Below are 23,809 nucleotides of genomic sequence, written 5' to 3' on the forward strand. Positions count from 1 at the left end.
TAAATATGGATAAAAGATAAAAGAAAAAACAAGATGGTTTCAAGGATTAAAGAATTAATGAGGAAAACAACAAATGACATATATTACCACCAGAGATAAAACACTACCCAGATATTAAAAAATAAAACAGAATATATCCTTAATAAATATAAAAGAAAAAACAGGAAAAGGAAAGGGGTAAGGGAGGAAAAGAACCCCAACTAAAGGCAATCAAGTGGAAAGAATCCTTAAAGTTGTTTTGGGTTAGGTTCATTGACCAGGTGGCTCCCTGGCCACTGGGCAGTCTTAAGGATGAATGATGGATTACACTGCAGGGTGTCTGATAAAGCCTAGGACTCCACATACTTCTGTACACAGGTGAGGTCAGAACTGGTCCTCAGTAAAGACAAAAATGCTTTGGAAAGGTTAAAGCCAATCAGACAGCAAATGTAGAAAGAAAACTTAACCTCTTATTAAATGTATTTTGTCTTATATCTACGTATCTAGTGGGTTAAAGAAAATATTTGCAGACTAGACTCACTGGTATAATTATATTCACATTATAAGAAAATTGCTCACTTTACTGGAATTAAGTAGTAAGCTCCTCAGAGAATTAAAAATTTGATTTAACATTGATAATAGTGTTCAAGTAGCTCTCAATTTGTATTCAAAGAAAGAAAATAATGAAGGTGAATGCTGATTATTGAAATCAGGAGTTGCCAATTTGTTCTGTGAGGGCCAGCGAGCAAACATTTTAGGCTCTGTGGGCCACACACAGTCTCTGTTGTAACTACAGTACTTAACTCTGCTGTTGTAGTGTGAAAGCAGCTGTAGAAATACATAAATAAATGAATATAGCTATATTCTAATAAAATTTATTTATAAAAACAGATAGCTGACTGGATTTGGCCCGAAGGCCATAGTTTGCTACCCCTGATTAAAATGATCTTTACTTTAATAATGTTAACCTTATGAAACCTATTAAACAACTCAGTGTAAAATTTTAATTCTTTAAGTATGAAAAGTAAAAAAATTTATTAAATTTTGTGGATTGTTTTTGATTATAAGAATGCAGTTACGACTTATCTTTGAAGTTCATTTGGCAATCTCAATTCTATTTACAACTCCCCTAATAAGTGACAGAATTTTCAGCTTACCTTGGTAAAGTTAAATGAATGAATAAAATAACTAATGAACTCTTCTCAATTTCCCATTTTCTTACAGCAAGGTATTGATTTTCAATATCTACTGGAAAATATATAGCATGGAAAAAATATCCCATTGTCTCACACATTCTTTTAAGTTTAGGTGAATAGTCCTGAAAAGAAATTAAAACAAAAGAAATGAAAACATAATAAAAGCACAGCTTATTTAACTAAAGATCAAGTCAGCTTCATACTACTTAAAATAAAAAAGCATGTTTTAGAACAGGCTATGCTGTATATTTTTTTATTTAAAACTTAAAAATATTTATAATCATATTTTAAAGAAAATCTTTAAAAGAAAAGGCAAGTTTCCTTTAAAACAAAAATAATAAGAGCTTAGTAACTTGGCTGTTTCCTAGCTCTGAAAATGATTTATTTCATAATAAAACCTAAACCAATGAAGAAAAATATTAGGCTATTTTCCTTTGGTATTTAATATTATTATTATAATAAATGATTTCTGCTTTATTGTTACAAAGAGTGGAAAACATAAATCCATGAATCTGTATAGTAAAAACTGTCCACCATGATATATTATTAACATTAAAGCAAACAGGTATAAATGAAAACTATGTTGGTCTATAACAAATTAGGTTACTAAGTAATGATGACTTATTATTATGCAATAAATGAGGAATTCCCTTAACATCAGTTTGCAGTTTGGTAATAACCTATATTCAGTTAGTGAGTAGAAACTTTGGTTTTCAAAAGAGTTAATCTTTTTACCAAAATTGAATAATATAAAAAAGGAACGCTAAATAAGTTCCTTACTCAATACCCTGGAGAATGTTAATTCAGCAGGTATCACATGTGACACGCAGATTTATTTCAAATGCAGTGAGAACAGTAGTTGGCAAACTTTTTCTGTAGAAGGCAAATATTCTTACAAATTAGTAACAGCTTAACAATTTGGATGTTTTGGCAGAGGTCTTTGGGGTCCATTTAGTCTCTGCTGCAATTGACTCTGCCGTTGTAGTGTGAAGCAGCCATAGGATGTAAATGAATAAGCCTACTTGTGTTCCAATAAAACTTTATTTATAGACACTAAAATTTGAATTTAATATAATTTTCACATGTCACAAACATTCTTCTTCTTTGGATTTTTTTCCAACCACTTAAAAAGGTAAAAAGCAATCTTAGCTCTGGCCCACAGGCTGTATGTACTACGCCCACCTCTGCCTGAGGTTAACTCCAATGGCCACCTTGAAAAATTAAAAACCATGATAAGGGTTAAATTATGTTACAACCTGAAACAGATTCAATGCTAGAGTGGGCAGATATTAACTAAAGCAGGCACTATCAACATGTGTCTTAAACACTGTGGAGAACGTGTAATAAAGCATTCAAAAGCATAACATTCCAAGGACTTAATTTGAATGTACTGATAACAACTGAACAAGATTTTCTCTAAAGAAAAGCTCTAAATCCTTCCTGCTCTTTAAGATATATAATCTGGTAGGTAGTAAGCTACTTGGTTTAGGTGTAGTAGTATCATAAATGGGACACAATACCGACTTGTCTTTTAAATCAGAATTTATAAACATCCTCACCTTCAGGAAAAGATCCATTTCAGGCTGGGTTTCATCCGTATGAATGAGGTAACATCTGACAGCGTTACTCCACAGAGAGTGTGAAAACAAGGGAGTAACTTGTAATAAACTCGCTACGGCAATATCCCAGTCATCTGAAAGTAAAATTTACCATAAGGTCATGAAAAAGAAAATCACCAGAAAAACATCTGACAAGATGACTTTTTTAAAAGTCTGAAAAAACACAACAGGCAAGGTAGAATGGAATCCGATCTCACTCATGAATACTGACACAGTTTCTGGAATAACGTATTAGAAGGTGAACAGTTCTCTACCCTCAAATTCTATCCTTGGGAATAAAGCAATCAATGTTGCCAGTGGTCCTTGTTGCTGGGGCACCACTGATTCCAGTCAGGTATCTTGAACCTATGTTACGTGAGCTGCTCAATGAGTTTGCAACTTCAGGAGAGCCTACATTCCCAGGCTGGCCTATAGTTTTACCTACTTATTATTCTTGAGATATATTAAGTCAAAAAGAAACTTTAAGAATGGCATAAGATGTAATGCTATTTAGTGAGAAAGAACATTTTAAGACATATTTGGCTAATTCAAAAGTCATAATTAAAAAATTATTTTCATTTTGCTAATAGACAATTTTGTAGTTTTAAGAAAAAAGAGTGGAGCTACTTATAACACTCAGATCTGCACTGGTATTGAAAAAAAATTTTTTTTTAAAGATTTTATTTATTTATTTCACAGAGAGAGAGAGCACAAGTAGGCAGAGAGGCAGGCAGAGGGAGAGGGAGAAGCAGGCTCTCCGCCGAGCAGGGAGCCTGACGTGGGACTCGATCCCAGGACTCCGGGATCACGACCTGAGCGGAAGGCAGCCACTTAACCGACTGAGCCACCCAGGCGCCCCTGGTATTGAAATTCTGAACAGACCTTAGAGCTGTTTGGACACCAAATTATATAAAAATAATGAAAATATTCTTTTGACTAAGGATACTACATTGCGTAAGTGAGGTTTTATATTCCATTCTGCAACCTTCTCCAACCTTTAACAGCATCAAAGACATGGAGGAAAAGACCAAGACCTGCTTTTCAGTTAATCTACATTAGATTCTCACTGATCAACGGTAACACCTAGAATTCAGGCCGGACGCTAAGTTTTTAGAACCTGACTGGCCAGTCTGGCTGTGGAGCATCATCTGGATCCCGATGTGAAAGATATAAGTTAATGAGCCCTTGTCAGTGACAGCACCAGTATATGCTGGTTTGGCAGTGGAAGACACCTAGGATAAAAATCTCCTGCCCTGCTGATGGTCTTTCTTCCAGTACACACAAGATTATAGTACCTGACCAGTCACTATCAAGGTAATTGGCAAATGGCATGTGTTACCTCTGTTGACATTTGCAAAGGGTCCTTCCACATCTATAGAACTATGGGCAAACTCAGGGCCCCTGAAGGACTGCTGAAGCTGGATCATACTCCCTATGGAAGGTTCACTTCCCAAGGCTCCTCCGGTCCAATATTCACACTGGGTTCCAGCAGCTGTAAATGCAAGAGATTTCATCTTATGAAAACCAAATTATTGAATGTTCAAAAAGTTATCACATATACTAAACAGGATTTTTTTTTTAATACATCCACCTTCCCTCTTTATTTTTTTTAATTTTTTTTATTAACATATAATGTATTATTTGTTTCAGAGGTACAGGTCTGTGATTCATCAGTCTTACACAATTTACAGCTCTCACCATAGTACATACCCTCCCCAGTGTCCATCACCCAGCCACCCCATCCCTCCCACCCCCTCTACTCCAGCATAAACAGGATTTCTAATTTTAAAAAATGCTCCAATTTTATAAATACAGAAAATATTCAATCTTTAATGATTTTGAAAATACTCTGTCACCAACTTCTGGCAAGTTCTAAGGTGCTGGTTAACATAATTCTGGTTATCATCTCAAATTCAAAGAGGGGATTAAAAAGAGAAAGACGAAAAGACATAAATTATATAACAATCAAAGGAACTCTAACAACAGAGGCAGTTAAAAATATCCCCATACAAAAATTTTAAACATTTCTAACATTATGGTTTAGGTGTCAGTGTAAAATTGGAAGGAGAGAATTTCAAAGGAAGACCATTACCAACACACCTGTAATTAAGATTGGTAATTCATTAGGATGTAAGCTAAGGATGTAAAAAGTACATCTTCTTTAACCTCCCAGAGTAACAAAATTAGTGTCTGAATCAACAGGTACTTATGAACATCTTGATTTTTTAAAAAGATTTATTATTTATTTGAAAGAGAGAGAGAGAGAGAGAGCACTTAAAGTGGGGGGAGGGGCGGGGGGGGAGAGAGAAGCAGACTCCCTGCTGAGCATGGAACCTTACGTGGAGCTTGATCCCAGGACACTGATATCATGACCTGAGCTGAAATCAATAGTCAGATGCTTAACCGACAGAGTCACCCAGGTGATCTTTGATATTTTTTTAAAATAAATTACATTTGCCAGAATATCTACATGCATCCTTGACTAAATAGGAGTACACTAGTAATGGGCTCAATCTCTGGCAAAAATAAGATTATTATTTGTAGGTCTTTGAATGTGAAATGAGTGATGTTCCCTCAAGCATTCTCTCTTCAGGTTTAAATCAAAATATGAAGAAAGACCTAGGAGGAAATATTAATTTTAACTGGCCAAGGCAATTACAATATAATAGTTTGGAAACACTGTACATTTTAACATATGTCAACACTGAAATAACCACTAAGATGAATGTGGGGGCATAAGAGCATCCTCTTAGCCACTCGAATCCAGTAAGAATCACTTCATTTTTTTTCCCCTCAAAAGTTGGTAATAAAAATCCTTGGATGCTGGTCAGACTCCAGTGGTTCTAAAATGCAAATTAAGAGGCAATTATCAGTTGCCGTATTTTACTTCAAAATCAGTTTGTAAGATAAAATGCATGGGGTACCTGGGTGGCTCAGTCTGTTAAGCACTGGACTCTTGATTTCGGCTCAGATCAAGATCTCAGGGTCATGAGATCGAGCCCTGAGTTGGAGCCTGCTTAAGATTCTCTCTCTCCTCTGCCCATAGCTCCCCCCAACCCCTGCTAGCATGCTCTCTCTCTCAAAAAAAAAAAGAATAAAATGCAGTTTCCTTTAAATGAGAGACTGCATTTTTACACTGCATTTACAATAGAATCTTTTTCATTTTTCAGTATCAATCACAGTTTATTAATATTTTCTTGGAACACGGGAGACCCTTTCATTCTAGGACTCCAGGCTTTTCTTTATTTGTAGAAAAAAACGTATTTTATATGTTTAATTATAAAATAAAAACTTTCTGAGTAGCTTACAAAACTGCAATGGAAGCCACTCAGCGGAATATCATGCAGATATTCTAATGGATAGTTGCAAAGAATATATCATTATGTGGAAAAATAAGGTGACAGAGACTATGAACTGTCCCTCCAATACCCATTCTCCCCTTCTACCTTTAGTAACAGAATTTCAAACTTTAGGTGGATACATGACTCTCCTACTAATGTTTACACTTTCCAATCTTCCTGCTTGTAGTTCTGCCCAATGGGGTTTGAGGAGTAATCTGTATACCTTTCAGAGTGTGCTTTCAAGGAGAGGAACGGATTCCCTTTCCTCTTCCCTTGGCTAAAATGTAGATGTCATGGTGAGACCTGGAGGAGCTGTCCTACACCAGAAAGAGAAAAGCTATGGGGTGAGTTTGGCAGAGCAATTAAGACAGAAGGAAACCTGGCACCTAACAATGTCATGGACTTTACGGAAAATTGCTGTTGTAACAGCTGAGAGAGAGGGAGAAAGTGCAACTCTATTTGTAAGAGCAACCACTTGTAACTTATAAAAGGATTCAAAGTTGGCTCTACGATATCATTACACCTATACTGAAGGCTCAAAATATTATACATAGGAAGTAAATTTACCAGTACCATCTGTACAGTTGTCATCTGAATCAGACTCTCCAGGATCAAATATTTGGATGCCCTGAGCCTGGAGCCTCTGAAGTTTGCTCTCCAACTCTCGCTTAGCCCTCAGTAAGTCCTGGATTTCATTTTCCTTGGTCTCCCTAAAAATCTTTAAAAGACAAATATCAATTTTGAAACCTTTTCCACAATCAAAAGGTTGTGTCATCAACTCAATAGAAAAATCTTTCATTCATAAAACCAATATTCATTTGGTCCTGATCTTTTTTGTAACTGGAACCCGCTGGAATTCTGGCAGGAGCCCTGTCTGTGGCGTGGGGCTGTCTTGTGCACTGCTGATATTTAGCAAATTTGTCCCCCTCCCACTAGATGCCAGTAATGCCTTCCCATACAAAATATCCCCAAATATTTCCAAATGCCTTTCCCCCCATATGGAAATACTTTCCTATTGCAATATTCACTTTTTTAAACTTCTTCCTTGAAGCGATCTCAAGTTTACCAGGTCCAACTCAAAAATGTAAGAAGTGCTCTACTCTGGTTCTTAGAACCTTCAGGGCTCCTACATCATTCACTTCTATTTATCTATGCAGCATTATATAAACTTTTAAAATATGCTGTTTTTATTCTATGTCACTTTGGGGGTAAAAATGTAAGGAATTTACCTTGAATTGCCTTTTCACTTTATCTCTGTCATGTTCAAATGTCGCTGCCCTCTCCATTGCTTGGTATTTTGCTTCTAAAGCACTTTCCTTTTCCCGAAGTATTTTCTGATAAGTTTTTTGAAGGGCCTGAAATAATGGACCTTGTTATTTCTAACAAAAATAGTATTCCTCCCAAATTTCACATTATCCTAGCTACATACTATATACATATCTCAGAATTGTAATAATCTACTATTTTACGTTATCAAGAACTACATATTGCCATTTTATTCAAACATGGAATGAAAAAAAATGCAAATATGCTTGAACTGTAGTAAATGAAGACACTTCAACACTAAACTTTTAATAGAAATTAATACTTTTTCTTTGAAATACTGTGCCAAATTCTTAATCTTCCCATGCCTCAGTTTTCCTATCTTTAACAGAACAGAAAGTGTAATTTATAAGGCTTAACTTGAGGGATAATTAATTCTGCATAACCATGCACTCCTTGGCTCCATGTCTTCTTCATTTTGCTATCCCAGAGCCCTCTTGGTGCCAGATACATTGAAGGCCTCCAGTAAATGTCTGACTGAATGGGTTAAATAAATACAGAAGAGTTTTTTTAATGCCTAGATATGTGAGAAAGGAATCAAAAGGGCTACATAAGAAAAGGGGCAGGTTAGTTAAGAAATCAGTTTAGGCCCCAAGAGAGTATGTCCCCTCAAATTAAAATGCAGAGTGCTTTCTATTTAACTTTCAAAACTACTCCATAAGGTAACAGGAGGAACCTGAGACTGTGACATTTGTCAGCTCTTACTGCACTCTGCCCTGGTTGATCCAGCCCTTTTTCCTATCCCTATAATGTGCAGTGTCCACTGGACAATGGCTTGGGAGCATGAAATCAGGTATCTGAAATGCATCAGGTCCATTTTTCACATGCAAGGGCATCAAGACTGCCCAGTAAGAAAACTGGTAAGACAACAGGTAGACTGCTGATAAGGAGTTCTTCCCAGATAACAGTCTAATAATACAACAGCTAGTGGGGGAGGGGTGACTAGAATGCCTAGTCTAGAAGGAAGAAGGCTCTTCCTATCAGAAAAATCAGTCTGAGGTATTTATTCATTTTAACTGTGATGAACCCAGGAACACCTGGGGTGTCTCTTCCACAGTTTAAAAAAACAAAACAGTAAAATCACAACCCTCAGAGAGTCCCCAAACTGATGGCACAGAGTCTTACAACTGTGGTCATAGAAAAGGAACCTTTTGCTTTATATACTATTTTGATAGTCAAAATACATCTACTACAGGGAGCCCACGCAATAATTGTTTTTTGAGTAAATTAATCAAATGGATTAAGGGAATTTGACTACACCTAGGGAACGTTTTCAATCACAGCAGTTAAAATGGTGAAAATCATTTCATAAAAATTCACTTCAAGATCATTAAAACTCAAAAGCTTCACGCAAAGAAACTGAGAGGTATGTAAAATTTAAGGGGGGAGGCGGGGAGTGGAGTTAAACACTCCTAGGGAAAGTTTGATGAGTTGCTTCGACAGATGTCACCATAGTCTTTTGTGTGTCCCTGTGCTCTGGGCTGACCTACTTCCCTGGAGTCCCCTGCAGATTGGCATTTGCTGCTTCAGGACACTTTCAGGCTAATTGCTTCGAGGTGTGTGAATGAATGAACCAGAAATAGAAGAGGGGCGGGGTTAGTTAAGGAATCAGTTTAGACCCCCAAGAAACATGTCCCCTCAAATTAAAATGCAGAGCGGTTTCTACTCAACTTTCAAAACTACTTGGTTTGGAGAGGGGACAGGATGGACGAAGGACAGAGTCAGGCGTCCAGAGTCCAGCCTGGCAGTGCCCGGGCGTGCACTGGCCTTCCCGACTCTCAGCTTCTCCACGTCCCGGCTGCCCCAGGCGCGCACCCGAGCCCGGCGTTACCTGCAGCTCGGCCCGCAGGCGCTTGTTCTCCGTGTCCAGCTTGGCCTCGCGGCGGCCCATGGACAGCAACTCCTGATTCTTGCTGACCCGGAAGATCTCGTATTCCTTCTTCAGCCGCTCGTACTCAGCCGCTGCGTACTCCAGCTCGGGCACGGACGAGCCGGTAGACTTAAAGCTAGCCCCCAGCAGCCCGCCGCCACCCACCCCGCGGGGCAGCGACCCGGGCCCTGCCCCCGCCGCCGCTGCTGCTGCGCCACGGCGGAACGAGCTGCGCAGCAGGCGGGCCTTGGGCTTCACCTCTACCGGGATCTCGCAGGCCTCGCCGCCGCCCGCCCCATAAGTGTCCTCGATCACCTCCCCGCCCGCGGGGCTCACGAGCGACGAGGCGGTCCCCATAACGCCTGTGGCCGCCCCTACTAGCCAGCGGGGTACCAGGAGGGGGCGGAACGCGGCAAACGAGACGGGGCGGGGCGGGACGGATGGGGCGGGGCGCAGGGCGGGCGCGACTGTGGGGCGGGGCAGCAGGAAGGGGCGGGACACAGAGCAAGGAGGGTGGGGCGGGATGGATGAGGGGCAGCAGGATGGGGCGGGACAGAGCGCAAGGTAGGCGGGGCAGGATGGATGGGGCGGGACAGCAGGGCGGGGCGGGACAGAGAGCAAGGAGGGCGGGGCGGGATGGACGGAGCGGGGCGGGACAGAGCAGTACTGCGGGTGCAGTACGACGGGGTGGTGGGGCGGAGCGCAGGGCGGGCGCGACGGATGGGGCGGGGCGGGACAGAGCGAGTAGAGGGGCGGCCGCACGTGCGAGACCACTACTGCATTAAGTTCGGGGCCACGGGCGACAGTGCACACGGCCTCTCTCAGCCGGTTCTACCCAGCCCGAGGCCCCCTGACGGGCGCGTTCCTCAGAGTGAGCGCTGGCCTGGGTCCCGGGTTGCTTCACCTTCGCGGCCGCTGTTTCTGTCCTGCTGCCGCCCCTGACCCAGCGCTCTTCTCTGACGGCAGTTGGGAAATCTGAGAAACGTGTTGAGCTCCTGCTGTGTGCCTCTCACTATGTATCTCTCAGGATGCAAGTAGTTGGAATGACCAGCAAGATAAGAAAAAGCTTTTAGACTTTACAGCCTGAGACCACGAGGGACAATCTTTAGACAAGGTGAGGTTTTTTTGACTTCTTGTAGCAGTGGACTCTGGAGGCCACACATCAGGGGAACTGTGGGACATCTCACCAAATAAAGGGAAAGAGTATTACAGTTATTTGGGGCAACGGTCGGCTTTACGTAATAAGAAAACATTTAAAAGATGGGGAAAGTGTTTTAGACTTTAAAGTCAGAGGAGTAGTATTGACATCTTTTCTCTTACCCTGTCTTGTGTTCTTGGACCTGCACCTAACTTGGGCTTCTAGCCTCTCCAGGTTTGGAGGCCTGGGAGAGAGGACAGGAAAGGCTTTATCTGATTGACACTCCTGTGAACTGGATGTTGGTGCTCTTTGGACTTGGTAAACTGCTAAAGTTGGCCTTTTCTCTCATAGGTACTTTTGTAAGTTCTTCAAAGACCCTTCTCCCCGTCATAACTGAAAACTTTCAATCTTCATTTCCCTTGACCCACACCAGTGTGGCTCTATTCAGGCTGTTGCTCCCTCCCTCACCAGCTGTAAGGAATCCAGTGATACATTAAGCATCCTCTCTGCTGATGTTTGTTCAGATTCAAGATAATCCACTGGTTCACTTGCCCGTGAGGCCCACATCTGATCCACAGGTGTTACAGGTCAGGTTCCCTGGGAAGCAGACTCTGAGATGGAGATAACCATGCAAGATGTTTATTAGGGAGTGCCCTTGGCATCAACACCTATGGAAAGGAAAAGAAGCACGTTTGCATAGCAGCAGAAGTTGAGCTTTGCTGCAGTCTCAATGGAGGCCTCAGCCAATCTTCAGAGAGTTCTGAAGCTGGGGTGATGCTGCACAGTTGTCCTAAATTGGGGTGCAGGGCTGGGGCTTTATACCCTCTTACAAGCAAGACATCAGCTAACTCTCTTCAGCCAAAACAACCCCCATGGGGACTGATGGTTGAGGGCTGCTTGCTGGCATCACTTCCAGTGGCCGGAGGAACAAGTCTTTTGGTCATCACAACATCTACCACAGTAGGAAACACAACACAGTCTTTGCTCTGAAGAATTCTGGGAATGCAGGCCAATTCTCCATCAAAGTAGCTAGTCATCCTTTCTCTTACCCTTTAGATTTTCATCAGGAGGGAATCAGACATCAGGCCATTACATTCTTCAAACTCCAGGAGATGTATATTTAGTCTTCAGGTTGTCTCCTGAGATTAAGGAAAACTTTCCCACTATCACAGTATCTCAGGAACTCTCTCCCTTTTAAAGTCCCTTCTGGGGGCACCCGGGTGGCTCAGTTGGCTAAGCGTCCAACTCTTGATTTTGGCTCAGGTCGTGATCTCAGGGTTCTGGGATGGAGCCCCGCGTCATGCTTCTCACTCAGTGGGGAGTCTGCTTATCTCCCTCTCCCTCTGCCCCTCCCCCTGCTCACTTGCACGCAGGTATGCTCTCTCTCTCTAAAAATAAGTAAATAAATCTTTAAAAAAAAATAAAGTCCCCTGATCTCTTTCAATTCTTGTACTCTCAATGTGGATCAATGCTTTAAGGATCATCTACCAGGTTTCTGACCACCTCTTTTGCAAAATTCTGCATCTTAATCTTGCACCTCCTTTAGAATGTACCTCAGTTGAAGACTTCCATTATTAGGCTTGCATAATAAAATAAAAGCCATCACCATTCCCTCTAAACCAGTAACAAACTACACTAAACTTCCCACACTTTGTGGAGTAAATTCAGATACTGCAGCCTGGTATTGAGTGCCCCAAAGCAATGAGTCTCTCCTTTCCCCACTTCTCATCTATCCAGTAACATCCCTCTACCCATGTTACTCCAGCCTAGTCAAGCTGATTTTCTCCTCATACCAATATGGTTTCTATTTCCTTTCAGTACTGTCTGTCAATCCCCATCTCTTTCAACATCTACCTTCCTTCTCTAAGAAACTTTCCCTGGATAATTATACCTTTTGCGTTTATCACATCAATAATTTCAGTTTGATAATCCTTGCCTACTATATGCATCTGTACTTAATTGTTTTCCTGACCTTGTTCTCCATTATTGTGTCTATCAATCTTGTTTTTTTGGTAGTTTTTGTTATTGTTGTTATGCCATTTGTTGCTTAGATTCATCCCAGCAACCCTTATTGAACTCCTACTGAAAACATAATGTTTCAGAAAACGAAATACTGATGACCCAAAGAGATGTTAAATACAGTCCTGTTCTCAAAAAGCATGTGAATCGTCATTGCCTTCTTTTTTTTTTTTAAGATTTTATTTATTTATTTGACAGAGAGAGACCCAGCGAGAGAGGGAACACAAACAGGGGGAGTGGGAGAAGGAGAAGTAGGTTCCTGCTGAGCAGGGAGCTCGATGTGGTGCTCGATCCCAGGACCTGGGATCATGACCTGAGCCACCCAGGCACCCTCGTCACTGCCTTCTTTAATAACCTTTATTTTTAAAACAAGATTTTATTTATTTGTCAGAGAGAGAGCACGTGCACACACACAGCAGACAGAAGGAGAAGCAGGCTCCCCACTGAGTAAGGAGCCCAATGCAGGACGTGATCCCAGGACCCTGGGATCATGACCTGAGTCGAAGGCAGACACTTACCTGACTGAGCCACCCAGGCGTCCCCCTTAATAACCTTTAAATAGTTTTTGCAGTTGCCCCAAAACACAAATCCAGGTTTGCTGAGATCATGGAGAGTTTTCCCTATATAGTGATTACTAGCTGCCTTTCTTTTTTTTCTTTTTTTTTAAATATTTTATTTATTTATATGACAGAGAGAGACAGCGAGAACAGGAACACAAGCAGGGGGAGTGGGAGAGGGAGAAGCAGGCTTCCCGCTGAGCAGGGAGCCCGATGTGGGACTCGATCCCAGGACCCTGGGATCATGACCTGAGCCGAAGGCAGACGCTTAATGACTGAGCCACCCAGGCGCCCCACTAGCTGCCTTTCTCATCAGGGACACTATGTATAAGTTCAGCTTGCATACTGACCTTGGATAACTGTTGGTTAATGCCTAAGTGACCTAACTGGGTGAGCCCAGAGGTGATCCAATCTAGAGTGCTAGCTGTTACTCAGGATGGTAGTGTGGTTGGTTTTCAATGTATTTCCTAATCCTAAAACATCACAGAATTTAGTCTAATGTTTAGTCTAATTTCCAACCTCATAATTTGTTTCCCTTCTTTATGCTAAATTTAATGCACATACCACAATCTGCATTTTGAAAGGATAGCTTTGAATACAGAAGTATGGTGAGGAATAAAGTCTCTGACAGACAGCTTATGGCTAATTAAGAATGGCTACAATTTTTTTTTAAGATTTTATTTATTTATTTGTCAGAGAGAGAGAGAGCAAGCAAGCACAAGCAGGGGGAGCAGCAGGCAGAGGGAGAAACAGGCTTCCCGCTGAGCAGGGAGCCCGATGCAGGGCTCGATCCCAGGACTCTGGGATCATGACCTGAGCTGAAGGCAGACGCTTAACCGACTGAGCCACCCAGGCGTCCCTGACTACAATTTTTTTTTAACACTACTTTCATTGAAAGGTGAAGTTTATGATGAGGATGGGCTATATAATTTGTGGGATCCAGTGTAAAATGAAAATGTAGTGCCCTTTATTAAAAAATTATAAAGAATTTCAAGATGGCAACAGAGCATTAAACCAAGCATGGGGTCCTTTTTGTGTTGAGCACTTGGGGTTCTTCAACAGTTGCACATCCATGACTCCAGCCTGTTTATGACTCCTCCCCTTGAATCTGGTTGGGCTCAGTGAGTGCTTTCACCAGTAGACTATGGTAAAAACGGCACTATGTTTCTGAGCCCAGGACCTGAGAGAATGGCTGCGTCCACTTCCTGTGTCTTGGAACGCTCTCTCTTGGATCCTCGAGTTGCTACATCAGGAGACCTACTACCTCACCTGAGATTGCCAGACTGGAGAGGTAATGTGTGGACATTATAGGCAACAGTCCCAGTAGGACTCAGCCTTCCAGCCAAGGCACATGAAGTGAAGCCATTTTGGCCTCTCCAGACCAGCCTATTTGCTAGTTGGATACCACAAAGTGACTTCAGTCAGTGACGGGGAGAGCAGGAGAATCACTCAGATGATCTCTACCCAAATTTCTGATCCACAAAATCATGAGATATAATAAAGTTGTTGTTAATTTAAGCCACTGAATTTGGGGGTAATTTCTCACACTTAGAAGAAGAGAAAAAATTCCCCACATCTGGTTAGTTTGTGAAATTAATGCTGCCACCTTTTAAAAAAATGTGATTTGTAAAATAAATAGCATTTCTGGTGGTTAGCGTATACTTGGTTCTCAGACTATGAATTTCAGGATCACTTGGGATACTTGTTAAAAATTAAGATCCACTGAATTTTAATTTCTGAGACTGGAGCTTGCAAATTTGCCTGTTTCTTTAGCTCCCAGGTGATACTTACGTACTTTAAGATCTTAGAACCAGTGAAATTGCATAAAGATTGTGGCTAGTGATGACCTAAGTCCTTGCTACTGAACGTGTGATCTATGGACAGCAGCATTAGCATCACCTTAAAGCTTGTTAGGAGTCAGATTCTCAGGTGCCGTCACAGATGGACTGAGTCACAATGTGCAGATTAAGAAGATTCCCCAGGTGCTTTGAATATACCTTAAAATATGAGAAACACTGCTATAGAACAATGATACTTAACCTTGGTTGCACATTACAATCACTTGGAGAACTTAAAAAAAAAAAAAATACTGCTGCCTGGACCTCTCTCCAGAACAATTAGAACAAAATCTCCAGCGGGTGAGGATCTGGCCATCATTATTTTAATCAGTAGTCAAGGGAGAAAACCAATGGTTTCATCCTCTGCTGTCTCATTATTGCCAACATGTGTGCAGTCCCCTTGGTAACCGTCTTGGCATATGTTTGCATACATCTAGAGTCCTATTAAAACTTTCTTCCCTTTCATCCGTTCATCATAGTGAGTGCACATGTGATTTTGACCATATTGATAATACTGTGCTTCACTTTTAGAGATAGACATGGCATCACAAATGGTCACTATGTCCCCGAAAAAAAATCCAATTGGAAATGCTACGTGGAGTAATAGTGTTTGGAGAGAAAGCCAACCTTCTCCCAGGTCATTTAGCCCGGCTCGTTCTACCAAGTGAATTCTGATTCCTGAAGTCCCTTGCTACAAAGTCTGTCTGTATGACCCTGATTTCAGGAATTAATTAACAATGGGAGCATCTAATCTGATTAAGCGTCTGTGATTTAACATTTCTACCACTAGGGGGCAGTATAACTCAGGAAAAATTAATTTGGTTGATAATTTGTATATATAAAAAAGTCCTCTTTCTCATATGAAGATAAAAATTTTAAAGAATTCAGTCCAAGTGTGGCTGTTTTCAGTAGTGATCATCTACATTGCCTTACTTAGTTCCCGTCACAAGTAATAACATGACTCTGGAAATTAGTCCTGAAACAAAACAAGAGCAGAGGTTGGCTAAGTTTTTCTATAAAGGACCAGACGCTAAAGATTTGACTCTCTGTGGGCCATTCGATCCCTGTCTTAATTACTCAAGTCTGCCATTATAGCTCGAGAACAGCCATACATAGACATAAATGAATGGGCATGTCTGCATTCCAATTAAACTTGATTTACAAAAATAGATGGCAGGGCAGATTTGGCTTGAGGGCTGTAGTTTGCTGACCTCTGAAATAGAGGGGTAATTTTCAAACCTGGATCATTTTCAGAAGTACCTGGGGAGCTTGTTAAAAAATGTAGAGTCCTGAACCACACATCAAATCTACTGAATCAAATTATCTGTGGATGGGGCCCAGGCATCTAAAATTTTTAAGTCCCTACATGACTCTGAAGCAAATATTAATTTAGTAACCATTATGCCAAAATAAAATTAACTGCTTTTTTGGGGGGGAATTTTAAGGTCTTCCATGGCATTTTACAATATTTTCAGTATCTGAATAAACCTATGTTGTAAAAGATATAAATGCAGAGTTTTGGCTTAGATTATCCTATAGGTACAATCAACGCACATCAGTGAAGTTCTCATTTCTGCGTAAATGTTTGTATTAAGCCACTGGTTTGGCGGTGGTTTTGTACCCCAGCACATTTTAGCCCGTCCTGATAGAGGGGCATACTGAATTAGTTTGAACAGGGAAGGGGGGGGAGATGGAAGAAAATGGAAAAAAGGAGAAAGAAGAGTTTAGAGAGGTGGTGGAATGTTTTGCAATATCTCCCCAAAATGTCTCAAATCTTTATGAAATTTACAACCTCACAAAAAGTTTGTTGTGACTGAACTTTTGATTTTTTTTTTTTTTAAAGAAATTGGTGAAGGGGAGGAGTTTAATGCCTAGAGGAGTACAAAGGTGAAACAACACACGGATGCAGTGGGCAGGGAAGTTGGGGAAGAATATTTTAAATATGGAGTATCCATTCTTCATGATGTATGTTCTCTGAAGATAGAGTTGCCCTGGGCTTCTAAGTAACTATATGGATATATAGAAAGACATGCTTTAAAAAGAGTTGCAATGGGTTTTCTTAAGAATATGATAGCAAATATATTTACTAGTGGTCCTAAAGCAGACCACACACTTTGGACGTTTATTTAACAAGTAAAATGGTTCTGTTTTTCTGGAGCAGAAGCAGCCTTGGGGGTGCAGGAAGCCATTTATTTCTTGCTTGCTGAAAAATGTCCCTTTGTTTCTCAAGTTCAGTGTTGTTCTTCCCCCACCTTCCCCCCTCACAATCAACTCTGAAGTTGAATATAACCTTAATTTTTTTTATGGAACCACCCATTTCAAACCTGGCAGCCAATGTCCACCTCAGACTGACACTAATGACACTTCTTACCCACACTCATGACGCACATGCCAGGAAGCAGGCAAGGAGCCAGATTTAATCAGCTCCCATGAAGGGAAATGCGGTCTTTTCTCTACCGTGCAAATCTGAAAAGAATGTACCTTTTCTGACTTAAGTCAGACACAGGAAAGTCCGCTGAGATCGGGAATTGTAAGAAAACAAACTTTATTTCTTCACAAGTTATTATGGATAAAAATGGCAAGTTTTAACTTTCAGAGTTTAAAATGTAGGAGAGTTTATCTTTTAGATAAGATTTATTCATGGTTATAAAATTTTACTAACTCTTATAATACTAATGGGAGTTTTTATATTTGAGTTATAGCCTCAATCTATAAGTGAGTTGTGTTCCAACGATTAATCTAATCATCTGATATTTAGTATTTAAGCATATTTTCTCAAGAAACAATGTTAGGCAAGGTGGTTATTGTTTTAGCTCAGCACACAGAATATTATTATGCTAAATGCAGAATAAAAATAATTTAAATGTCATTGTAACATGTATTCTATGGAACCATGCTTTCAACATTTAACTCAGATTACCTAGGAACACATCCATCCTTGGGTTGTGAAATCTTAGATATCACCCCTACTCATATTTGTGGACTGTTAGATGCCAGGAAGAAGATAACTACAGAAGGAAATAATAATAGAGTAGAAATACATGAAATAGAGATTGGAGAGACAATACAAAAGATCAACAAAATGAATGGTTGGTTTTTGAAAATATAAACAGCACTGACAAACTTTTAGCTAGACTAAGAAAAAAGGAGACTCAAAGAAAACAGAGAAAAAGCTCCTTGACGTTGGTCTTGGCAGTGATTTTTTTTGGATATGATGCCAAAATCACAAGCAACAAAAGCAAAAATAAACAATTGGGATTACATCAAATTAAAAAATTTCTATACAGCGGCACCTGGATGGCTCAGTCAGTTGAGCGACCAACTCTTGGTTTCAGCTCAGGTCATGATCTCAGGGTCATGAGATTGAGCCCCGTGTCAGACTCCATGCTCAGCAAGGAGACTTCTCGAGATTCTCCTTCTCCCTCTCCCTCTGCCCCTCCCCCTGCTCGCACTTGCTCTCTCTCTCTCTTTCTCTCTCAAATAAGTAAATAAATCTTAAAAAAAAAAAAAAAGAAGCTTCTGTACAGCAAAAACAAAATCAAACCAAAAAGAACAAAACAAAATGAAAAGGCAACTAAGGAATGAGAGAAAATATTTACAAACCTTATATCTGATAAAGGGTTAGTATCCAAAATATATAAAGAACTAAAAATATAAAAATACAAAAATATATATATAACTTATATGACTCAATAGCAAAAGCATCAAATAATCCAATTTTAAAATGGGCAAAGGACCTGAAAAGATGATTTTCCAAAGAAGACATATAAATGGTCAGCAAGTACATGAAAAGGTGTTCAATACCACTAATCATAGAGAAATGCCAATCAAAACCACAATGAGATATCACCTCCCACTTGTTAGAATGGCTGTTATCAAAAAGGCAAGCGCTAATAGGTGTTGACAAGGGTATGGAGAAAAGGGAACTCTTTTGCCCCACTGTTGGTGGCATTATGGAAAATAGTATGGAGTTTCCTCAAAAAATTGATAGAACTATCAGCAATCCAACTTCTGGGTATATATCTGAAGGAAATGAAATCTCAAGGAGAGAATCTGTACCTTGTGTTCACTGCAGCATTATTCATAATAGCCACCACATGGAAACAACCTAAATGGATGGATGCTGATGGATGAATGAATAAAGAAACCATGGTATACATACACAGTGGAATAGTGTTCAGCCTTAAAAAAGGAAGTCCTGCCACAGATGAACTCTGAGGGCATTATACTAAGTGAAAGAACCCAGATGCAGAAAGACAAATACTGTATGATCTCACTTATATGTGGAATCTAAAAAAGTTGAATTCATAGAGGCAGAGAGTAGAATGGTGGTTACCAGGAGTGGGGAGGTAAAGGAAATGGGCAGATGTTGGTCAAAGGCTATAAACTTTGCATTATAAGATGAATAACTTCTGGGGATCTAATGTACAACATGGTGACTATGGTTAAGAATATTGTATACTTGAAATTTGCTAAGAGAGTAGATTTTAAATTTTCTTAACACACACACAAAAATGGTAACTATATGAGGTGATGGGTGTGTTAACTAACCTTATTGTGGTAGTCATTTCACAATATATATGTATAGCAAATCATCACACTGTATACCTTAAACTTACACAATGTTATTTGTCAGTTATATCTGAATAAAGCTGGAAGAAAACCAAGATTCTGCTATATACTCATCCAAATAGCAAAAAGAAAAAGAAAAAAAGAGACTGTCACAAGGACAAGAATTTGGAGTAACTGCAACTCTACTGCACTGTCTGAGGGAGTATAAATTGACACAAGCACTTTGAAAAATTATTGGGCAATATCTCTTAAAGCTGCATATCCTACCTACCCTAGTCATAGGCATGATCCTTATAGAAATGTCCCAAAAGACACGTACAAGAATGTGAAGAGTAGTGTTACTCATAACTACCCAAATTCCTATCAACAGTAAAATGGACAAATATATGGTGGAATATGGTCACAAAGGAATACTACACAATAATGAAATGCATAAATTACGTCAACAGGCTAGTAACATGATTACATTTCATAAATGTTGGACAAAAGAGGCAGACACAAAAAAGTTCATGTTTCATGATGTCATTTATAGTATATTCCAAAGCAGGCAAATGTAATTTATGATGGTCAAGGTCAGAGTAGTAATTTCCTTTGGCAAGAGAGAGAGTCTGGGGGCTTCTAGGGTGCTGGTAGTGTTCTATCTTTGATCTTTCTTTGATCTGGAAGGTAGTAACATGAGTTGTTCACTTTATAAAAATTAGCTGAGATTTACACTTAAGATTTGTGCACTTTTCTACATGTCTGCTGAATTTTAATAAAGAAAATTCACTCTTAGATAAATGAGGACACCTATAGCCACAGGTCGAAGTGGGCACATTCCATTGGTCTGACAGCAGAGGCTCCAGCAGGGAGGGGACCTGGAAGAGCGGAAAAGGAATAAGTTGTTATATAATTTCCATTGTTTAGATTCTAGCAAGATCTTGTGCAAATTATTTGACTTCTTGCACTTTGGTTTCCTCATTTGAAAATGAAGACAGTAGAGATTCACTTCATAGCAGCTGTAGACAGCCAAATGAGTAGTCTAGAAGTGTTAGAATTCATTATATCTTGTTCCTCAGGCATCTAGAAGCATACTACCTAATCGAGCTAAATTCTCTAAGTAACTTAGTAGGGTGACCCTAAAGAAAATTTGACAAGCCTGACAGATATATTTCATTCTCTGAAGGCTATTTGTTTTTTGTTTTGTTTTTTTTTTAAAGATTTTATTTATTTATTTGACAGAGAGAGAGATAGCGAGAGCAGGAACACAAGCAGGGGGAGTGGGAGAGCGAGAAGCAGGCTTCCTGCCGAGCAGGGAGCCCGATGTGGGACTCGATCCCAGGACTCTGGGATCATGACCTGAGCCGAAGGCAGACGCTTAACGACTGAGCCACCCAGGCGCCCCTCTGAAGGCTATTTGGACTGACAGACCAAGACAGCCTTCCTGTGACAAAGAAAACACTGGCATATCTGCATCTTAAGCACACATCACCACTGTCCTAAAATCAGTGTCTCTTGACTGCTTTTGTGGCTGTTCCATTTTGAACCAGTCAAAATCATTCCAAGAAGAGGGTCTGTTAGATTCTGAGGTCAAGAAGCAGAAAATGTCAGACTTTTTTTTAGCAGCATCTGAGTTGTCTTCCATACGTCAGTTTTTCAGATGACAACAGATTCACCAATCAAATTGAACCAAACCAAACCAAAATCCACAAAAAACACTACCCTGAAAATGGAGGAAATGGTTACTTTTCATGGTGCAGGAAACATAACCATTTTAGTCTTGACAAGTCATTACTTGGCAGCACGAAATTACAGGGTATAGCAAATAGGGAATAGTTTGCCTAATCACTTTTTATTACCTGTAATTAATGTTTTCTCCACTCCTGTTGGACTCAGGGAGTCTCCCCCAAATTGTGTCTTTGGCTTTTCTTGCAGTTTATTTGGGTTTTGAGTGGCCCCAACCTCAGCCACAAGGTCAGCAGCAGTCTGTGTACAAGTGACATTTAAATCCACCCTCCCACCCTTGAACTTCTCTTCATTTTTGCATTGCATTTTGTCAAGTGTACTTCCACTGGATGCTCATTTGCAATTCAAATTATACCTGGGGAAGGCTCATCTTCTAATCTTTTCCAGAGAAGGATAAGCCACAGTCTTTTTTCTTACACCATTTAATCTTCAAATCAGGCAATTAAGTAACATTTATGACCTACCAATAGGGTCTCCCCACCTTCACAAAGCCAGTTATGCAAATTTATGTGATTCTGTCACTAGGAAGTTTCCAGAGATTCAGGTTCACTGCCCTTGCCTTACCCTATGCCTCCTACAGGTTAATTTTGATCCTTGGGGGTTATCCATAACTTCCCTTTAGAACAGTTTAAAAACACCCCCTAAGAAGAAACTTCAGATTCACTTAAAATCCATTCTTGTCTTTCTCCAGTATATACTATTTGTTACTTAGGATTATTAACTTTTTCACTAGAGGATTTTAGATTTTTATGTCATCTTTTTCATCTTTGTGGTTTTAGAGCCACAGTAATATTGCCCAGAATAATGGAGCTATATTTCCACCATAGTAGACTCTCTAGCACTGGTCCTTTCCAGTTAATCCCTGAGACTTTCCAAAGCTTTGGCATAGTAGAAGGAATAAAAGGCAGTGAGCTATACCAGGCTTTGAATCCCAGCTCTGCCATATTCTAGCAGTGTGACTTTTGACAAGTTACTTTACCTCTCTGAACCTTTTTCTGTTAGTCTTTTCTGTTAGTTTTTTTTTTTTTCTTGATAGGAAAATGGAGTTGCCTCATAGACTGAGCTTTAACTAGCATGATCCCTTGCTTAGTCAGTGATAGCTCCTTTCTCCCTCACCTCCCTACTCCCTTGCATCTGGGAACTAAATGAACCAATTTCCTGAAAGTTAAAGGGTTGAAGTTCAGACTGAAGTAGGTTCTGACATTATATGCATCACTGATAAAAACAAACAAACATATAATTGTTACTTCTATGTAATTCATTTATCGGGAAACCTCAGCTATGTGAAATACCACCCAAACACCATAAATGCAAAAGGAGGAAAGTGGGGTTCCCCCAAATCCTTGCACTTTCCATGGCCAACATTCACCTGACTCATGAGCAAGCATCCAGGGTCTCTATGAAGATCATATGTACTATTATGTTGGATATTGGCTTCCAATTTTACAAATTAGAAAAGACTAAAGAAGGCAGAAACATTGGCAGTAGTGAAAGCAACAGTTGTGGCCTAAAGTTAATGGAGGAAGCAGGAGAACTAAAAAACATAGATAGGAGAATTTTTTTAAAAGGAGTAGAATTTTTTTTTTAAAGAGTTTATTTTAACACTCCTGTAGTCCCTGAGAGCATTGCAGGAGAGTATAATAATCAATATCCATAATGATTTCTTAATTATCAGTGAAAGCATATATTATGTTGCTGTTAGTTTAAATATATTGGAAAGTGTGTAATAGGTTTTTGTTTCTGTTTTTTTAATTCATTAGCCAACATATAGTACATCATTAATTTTTGATGTAGTGTTAGATGATTCATTATTTGCGTATAACACCCAGTGCTCATCACATCACGTATCCTCCTTAATGCCCATCACCCAGTTACCCCAACCCCCCACCCACCTCCCTTTCCACAGTCCTCAGTTTGTTTCCTGGAGTCAAAAGTCTCTCATGGTTTGTCTCCCTCTCTGATTTCTTCCCATTCAGTTTTCACTCCCTTCCCCTATGATCCTCTGGGCTATTCCTTATGTTCCATATATGAGTGAAACCATATGATAATTGTCTTTCTCTGCTTGACTTATTTCACTTAGCATAATCTCCTCCAGTTCCGTCCATGTCAATGTAAATGGTAGGTATTCATCTTTTCTGATGGCTGAGTAATATTCCATTGTATATATGAACCATATCTTTATCCATTCATCTGTGGAAGGACATCTTGGCTCCTTCCAGAGTTTGGCTATTTTGGACATTGCTGCTATTGGGGTGCATGTTCCCCTTCTTTTCACTACATCTGTTTCTTAGGGGTAAATGCCCAGTAGTGCAATTGCTGGGATGTAGGGTAGTTCTATTTTTAACTTCTTGAGGAACCTCCATACTGTTTTCCAGAGTGGCTACACCAGCTTGCATTCCCACCAACAGTGTGAGAGGGTTCTTCTTTCTCCACAACCTTGCCAACATCTGTTGTTCCCTGTCTTGTTAATGTTTGCCATTCTAACTGGTGTAAGGTGGTATCTCATTGTGGTTCTGATTTGTATTTTCCTGATGGCAAGTGATGTGAAGCATTTTTTCATGTGTCTGTTGGCCATTTGTATGTCTTATTTGGAGAAGTGTCTGTTCATGTCTTCTGCCCATTTCTTGATTGGATTTTTAGTTTTGGGGTATTA

At 40.0% G+C, this 23,809-nt stretch overlaps 2 protein-coding genes across 16 annotated transcripts in view; one reads left to right on the forward strand and one right to left on the reverse strand.

Moving 5' to 3' along the window:
- The window catches only part of NPHP3 (nephrocystin 3), a 33,661-nt gene extending 23,950 nt beyond the window's left edge, over nt 1–9,711 (reverse strand). For 2 of the 4 annotated variants that reach the window (XM_081826262.1, XM_081826268.1), the window contains exons 1-6: nt 9,269–9,711; nt 7,344–7,469; nt 6,682–6,832; nt 4,113–4,265; nt 2,735–2,868; nt 1,137–1,297 (exon numbers count right to left, since the gene is read on the reverse strand). In XM_081826262.1, coding sequence (XP_081682388.1) covers nt 1,137–1,297; nt 2,735–2,868; nt 4,113–4,265; nt 6,682–6,832; nt 7,344–7,469; nt 9,269–9,664 — 1,121 coding nt within the window. In that variant the 5' untranslated portion in view covers nt 9,665–9,711. The remainder of the gene's footprint in view (nt 1–1,136; nt 1,298–2,734; nt 2,869–4,112; nt 4,266–6,681; nt 6,833–7,343; nt 7,470–9,268) is intronic. The other 2 variants (XM_081826245.1, XM_081826254.1) reach the window with 2 other exon arrangements.
- A 303-nt stretch (nt 9,712–10,014) lies between these two features.
- Nucleotides 10,015–23,809, forward strand: part of TMEM108 (transmembrane protein 108) — a 547,759-nt gene continuing 533,964 nt past the window's right edge. For 7 of the 12 annotated variants that reach the window (XM_081826377.1, XM_081826368.1, XM_081826408.1 and 4 more), the window contains exon 1: nt 10,016–10,421. The gene's annotated coding sequence lies outside the window, so the exon portion shown is untranslated. Of the gene's footprint in view, nt 10,422–23,809 lie in introns of all 12 variants that reach the window. The other 5 variants (XM_081826313.1, XM_081826322.1, XM_081826326.1 and 2 more) reach the window with 1 other exon arrangement.

The sequence above is a fragment of the Leptonychotes weddellii genome, chromosome 1 (assembly GCF_054177405.1).
Source record: "Leptonychotes weddellii isolate Sample4059 chromosome 1, ASM5417740v2, whole genome shotgun sequence".
Taxonomy (NCBI): Eukaryota; Metazoa; Chordata; class Mammalia; order Carnivora; family Phocidae; genus Leptonychotes; species Leptonychotes weddellii.